The sequence below is a fragment of the Lupinus angustifolius genome, chromosome LG15 (assembly GCF_001865875.1).
Source record: "Lupinus angustifolius cultivar Tanjil chromosome LG15, LupAngTanjil_v1.0, whole genome shotgun sequence".
NCBI classification, from domain to species: Eukaryota; Viridiplantae; Streptophyta; class Magnoliopsida; order Fabales; family Fabaceae; genus Lupinus; species Lupinus angustifolius.
Genome location: NC_032023.1, coordinates 17,206,911 through 17,213,624, shown reverse-complemented (window position 1 = coordinate 17,213,624; position 6,714 = coordinate 17,206,911). Strand labels below are relative to the sequence as shown.

The 6,714-nt window shown below is 29.6% G+C and overlaps 1 protein-coding gene across 1 annotated transcript; it reads right to left on the bottom strand.

Annotated features, from left to right (window-relative positions):
- Window positions 1-1,031, bottom strand: LOC109327530 (ethylene-responsive transcription factor ERF014-like). Its single transcript, XM_019560705.1, has one exon. It carries the CDS (start codon window positions 786-788, stop codon window positions 135-137), a length of 654 nt encoding a protein of 217 aa, XP_019416250.1. The 5' UTR covers window positions 789-1,031; the 3' UTR covers window positions 1-134.

The following is a 6,714-nucleotide window of genomic DNA, read 5'->3' as shown; positions in this document are numbered from 1 at the left end:
ACAAAAAATAGGTATACATATTTTAATTTTGGTCAAAGTCAGTAACATCTTCAAGTTTGTACCACTGAAGACAAATAAATTGAATTTATGCAACAAAATAATAATAAAAAATTGAGTATTGACTTGAATTTCTCTCAGCAATAGTTCCACAAACGAATGTCACTTTCTTCATATAAATCTTCAAGCATCTGAGATGAATCAATATCAAAGAAGGGACTAAGTCCATCAAAGGTGTACCAAGGTTCCATCATATGCAAAGCCATTGACTCATTTTCTTGTTGATCATATTCAAAAGATGATATTAGTGAAACATCATCATTGATTTGATCTGAGGGAGATGAAGCCATTGATGGAGAAGACACTGATGATGAATAAGATGAAGCTGGAAGATCAGGAGAAGGTGGAGTATTCACAACAATGGCAGTGCCATCAATGAAACTATTAGCTGCAGCTGCTGCAACTCTTTGGATTGATTTAGGTGACATAACAGTATCATGAGAAATATAATGTGAAGAATTAGAAGTTAATGGAAAATTGAAATTTGCTGAGGAGCCTTTAAGGCATAGAAGTGCAGCATCATAGGCTCTAGCTGCTGCTTCTGCTGTTGAATAAGAACCTAACCATATTCTTGTTTTTTGGTTTGGTGCTCTAATCTCTGATACCCATGAACCCCAAGTCCTCATTCTAACTCCCTTGTATTTCTTCTTCATGCTATCTGATGATAGGGACAAAGATGGCATTTCCTTTGATGATAGCTTTGTCTGGATCTGAAGCTCTTTCTTAACCATGTTAAGAGCTAATGCAACTTCAAAATGGTTGAAAAATAGTTTTTTTCTTTTTTTGTTGTTGTAGAAATGGTGTTTCAACTTTCAAGAGATGTCTCTCTTGCTATTTAGAATGTGCAACTTTTGTTTTGCTTATGTTCTTGCTGTGTTCTGAATGTGAGGAAAGGAATAAGATTGGAGCTGAATGTGGGGAAGTAGGGATCTACTAGTATTTATAGATAGAGAGGCTTACGTCTCAAGATAGCAATTTCCCATTATAATAAATATAGGAGATTGTTGCCAGATAGTAGTTTTTAGTTAATGTGAATTTAATATGGACAAAACTTAGCTCTTAAAATGACTTCTTTATCCTTACTTTACTGCTCAGTGAAGCTTCCTGCATATAGCTAAAATGCTAAAGTGGGAAATTTACCCATTTCCATTTGGTGTAAGTTCACTTATATTAATCTATTCTCGTATTATATTAATCTTTCCATTATCTTACTCTATATCACAAGTGACATATTAACCTTCATATTGAAATGATGACTAATTAGGTAAAGTGTGCTATAAAATAACAATTTTCTATGATTTAAATTCTTAACCTTACAAAAAAAATTTGTTTAAATTTCGATTATCACCGGAGTCTTTAAATACAACAGAAGGAAGTCAAAGACTTCAAAACCATAAAATAGATTTACTAGAAACTCTCATGCTTCCATTTTAGAACCTTCTACATAAAATACTAACTTGCAATTACTCTCCCTATGGATTAAGTTGGCAACACGGGTTGGACTGGTGTACAATTTTCTATAGCTTGGGCTGGATTCCACCCAACAAATGGGAAGGTTCAGGTACAAAATATACTCCCGATTAAGGGTGGAAACATGTTAGGCTAGGTTTTGCCTTAAACCGACTCAGCCTATATAGTGTATAGGAGTTTGAGTCTGATCTATTAGTCTATTTAAAAAAAACAAATCTTAAGTCTGACCTGTTTAAAAGTCTGGTCTAGCCTAGCAAGTTTAAAGACCTATTATACTATATGCTCATGAAATAGGCTACCATATCTATATTTTAATGAGCTTATATTCTTATTTTTAGTTAGGTTCTTCTAATTAAATTATATTTTTATACTTTTATATTAATATTTTTATATAAATTATATGTCTTTTAGGTAGCCTAAAGTCTAACCTCTTAAGTTAAATAGGCTTTCTAGAAAGTCTGAGCCTGACTTGTTCGTGAAAAAACCCTGGCCTAACCTAACCTATTATAGGTCAGGTAATAGATCTCTAATAGACGATCTGACCTGTTTCCACTCTTACTCCCCGATAGACCTAATTCATCGAGCCTAAATTTGACTGTGCTATTGGTATGTTTATGTTAAAAATTTAATATTTGACTTAGAAAATCATTTCTTTTCCCGAATAACCACTGAATTTTTAAAGTCCATCCGATAAAACCTGAAATTCGTTAGGCAGCTCAAATTACCAACTCTAGTTGTGGCATAGTGGCTTTGCTAATTTATTAATCTAAGCTACTTATCATTTAGCAGCAGTAAAAATTGTGCGTATATATATTCACTTGTTATCCAGCAGATTTTGGTTACTTGTTGAGTATTTATGTATTCTTTTACAAAATTAGTATACAAATTATTTTATACTAATTAGTGATATTATTTACTTAAATAACACTTTGAAACACATCTCACTTTCCTTGTGGTATAGAAAAACTTTTGTATTCAAGAGGTTATATTTTTTTTTGCTAGGTATTCCAAATGTGAAGAAAAAATCTCATATTATATAAAAGTGTTGATGAATTAAAAAACGTACAAGTGAATAAACACGTAGACCTAAAGAATATTCTTTCACTTATATAATGTCAAACTTACTTATATGTTATTTTCACTTAGTTCATAGAAGAATATTTTTAAGTCATACAGAGATCTCCCAACAATTTTTTCTAACTAGTTACATAAAAACTTGCTAGTTTCAAAAATAAAATTGTTAATCACTATGTCAATATTGGTATTATGTAATGCTGAAGGTGAAGGGGAAGTCATTGAAAGGCAGTAGAAAATAATAATTTGATAAGACTTTCTGGTTGGGAATTATTCAGGATAGTTAATTACTCAGATGACTAAGACTATAAGGACAGCTAAGTGAACCAAAATTTCAAAACTACACCACTGTCTGTCAGAACAAGGAACGAAGATCTTCAGTCTCAAAACAAATATATCTTAATATATTTGACCAATCATAATTTTATATTTCTATATTTTTTTAAGAGAAAAATATATATATATGCTGATAGTGTAAGAGTTTTTATATTGTTATTGTATTTTATCTATCATTCATTTTTAATTATGTTTGACTTTTCAGAAAAAATAATCCAAATGAATGGTGAATGATACAGTAATGATATATAATTCTTTACACTGTCAGTACATCAATATTATATTTTTTTTTAATTAAGTGTCATATTTTTATTGGATTGAGACAATAAAAGTAGGACAGTAAGGCCCACAGGTAATCTCTATCCTATAAAAAGTTGTTACTATAGAAGGTGCATTAGAGTTGAATCCTATGGCCCAATCAAAGATGGGAAAATAAATCACATTAATCTTCTTGTCTGTTTTAGCTCTGACTTGTGCATAAGTCATCACCTTGATTATTTTTTACAGATCAAATCAAATAAAACCTCATAATGTACTGAAAAAGTAAGGGCAATTTGAATATATATTTTCACCTTGACACGTTAACATTATTATAAGTTGTAACTGGTAAATGTTTGTGGAAGGCAACATTTTATATTGATTTAACAATAACATATATAGTGAGAGAGAAACATAGGATTCTCCAAGTTAAGAGGCAGGTTCCAGGATCTGCTGTTGCTGATGCTATTACAAGCATTAAGCTGTTATGCACAGAAAGTTGGAAGGTAAAATATTAGGATATAGACTCATTCCAAATATATATATATGTTAATGTATATAATATACAAGACGCGCAGTCTCTGATACTAAACCCATTTGCATATACATTTTCAATCACACAGCTGTTGCTTCTCTGTACTCAGCTCCAAAACCGCGTTTCATGTCCTTTCATTTCCTCATGCTACTGTAACCCTTTTCTCTCTCTGATCTAAAGTACAACATTTGTTATTTGATCTGACTAAATTTTATGTCTCAACCATAATGAGTTTAATATTTATTAATTTATTATTAGTTGACTAAAGTACAAACAGAATGATGCTTTACATAATTTTATTATTACTAAGCCTCGTATTTTCATATTTTTATTATCATCCGAATAAAATCAGATGCTTTATTATGCATTTTTACTATAATTCTATAAATGTATCGCATGTCCTCAACTATATTCTATTCTCTATTCCGAATGAGGATCATTTTAATTAGTGGAGAGATAAATGTCACTCCATAATACATAAAAGATAATATGTAATAACACTTTTATATTTTTTATTTACTATCAAATCACATTTTTGTTATTAAAAATATGATGAAAAACAATCATTTATCTCTCTATTAATAAAGAAGATTCTTATTCATTTTCAATAGTATTTCATTCTCTATGACTAATGAGATATTGTCATATAAACAAAAAAATTAAAAACAAAACATAACACTCTAATTGGTCGAAAAAACACAGTTAGAAATACGTCATCACTATCAATATACACCAAATATTTTGTAATAACAATTAGTTGCTAACGCCTGTGTATGTTGACTTATGCACTCCATCTTTGTCCCTCCTACTTGTACTTTTCTTCCTTCAGATTTAAAGTTTTGAATGGAATATTTCCATGGGTACGGTAGAAAGCAAACTGGTTCTTTTTTACTTTGGGAAAAATGCCAGCCCATAACTCACATGCCGGAGGATATGCATGTAACGATTTCTTTTCTAAGTGGGGTCGAGGTTGATTTTCACATCGGTCAAACTTCAAAATGTTACCACATTTGAGGGGATTAATTAGTGTGGGTTGTTCATATTTCAAGTTCTAAATTCATGGTAATTCAATTATATTAATCTTTTAAAGAGAAAAACTCTATGCACACTTATCTTCACATAAAAAGCACGCTTAGTTCATTTAAAATATTTTAAAATTACTAAAGCGAATATTATTAAATGTCTACTTTTTACGACAATTATAACTCGTCGTTGAATCTAATATTATATTCTACTGCGTTCACATAGACAACGTACGGAAGCACGTTGAATGACAATTTTAAGAGTAATTGTTTTACAATTATAATGTAATGAAGAAATTATTATATGTTCGGAATCATATTACTAAACACATCCAAACTGTTCTTATAAGTTTTAACTTTTAACTCATTAATAAATTATTTTCCTTCGGGCTTCAAGCTTGTGAATGTTATTTTTTGGGCACATGCTTGTCTATGTTATTGCATATTGCAATCATTATAGGTAACACTGTCATTTATAAATTTTTTTAAATGAATGTACCTTTATTTTCAATTGAGAATAAATTATAAGACGAAAAGTGATTAATAATAATAAATTAACTTTCACGATTGCACTCTACAATGACAAAATGCATGTGTGAAGAGAATACTAGAATAGTGTCGTCAATCCGTACTCGTCCTCTCCTCTTTCCTTCTTCCTTCTGATGTTGTTACATAGTTCATTGGGACTTGGGAGGAGGAACACACAGAATATAGATCAAATTTCAAGGAATCTCTCAATCAAAACAGCCATTTTTTAATTAAAGTTGTCCACCAAAATATATTTGAAATGAATTTATAATAGATTTAATATATATATTGATAGCGTAAATATTTTTTATACAATCACCAAATTATCTACCATTCATATGATAAGTACCATTGACTTTCAAACAAAAGTAAAATAAACTAATAATGGATAATGTGTCGACAATGTAAAAAACATTACACTAATATTGTATAAATTTTAAACTCATTTATATTTGGGTTGGAGATAAATAATGACATTGTTTAAGAAATTATTACATGATTTATGAGAAATATTTTCAACCACATGATTGATTTTGATTAAAGTAATTTAATTTTAAATTATTAATACATCATAAATGTTAGAGATATAATTGAAATCATTAGTTAATACCATGTAATAAATTTTCTATACTCTTTGATATTTTGTGGCCTATTTATTAATGTTTCTCACATGCTCTTGCAAGTTGCATTCGATTTGGTTAAGGATTTTGCAAAATCCATCAAATTTTCTGAGAGAGGAAGCAAGGGATCTGTCTATTGGAAGTTAGAAGGAAACTTCATCTTTTGCAAATGGGTTTTCACTTATTATCCATTTGCAGGATTAGCTAGACCTTCTTTAATATTTTTTTACCTCTTGTCACCTACCATGAATGTGAACTTAACCAGGGTACAACTTCTTCGACTTACAATTAATAGTTGAATTCTGAAAATCGAAACGTGGGCAGGTAATATATATTTACAAAATTATCTATAGAGAGAGTTCTCTTACATGGTGCTATAAACATGTTTCAAGTAAATAAAAAATATTCCATCATAAAATTTTGTATAATCAGAGATATTCTCTATTCTTATAGGTAAATAAATAATATATCTTTCAATATCTATAGTTGTTCATCTTAACAAGTATTACTTTCATAAATTGAATATTTAATCATTAACATAGTATGATACTTAGGAACTCAGTAAAACCTTATGCTATTTGACTAATACTTCATTGATATTGACTATTAATATAAATGAATTCATCATTTTGAATGGGAAAAATTATCTTGAATTTCTTAATTAGAGTATTCATGACACTAAATAACATGTCACCATTATTGAATCACCTCTATTTTAATTTCGAAGTTTGGGTGAGTTGTTGAGTTATTGTATCTTTGGATGCTTTGAAGTTATTAATGTTTGTACGGGTATAGCTTGATGCATATATATATA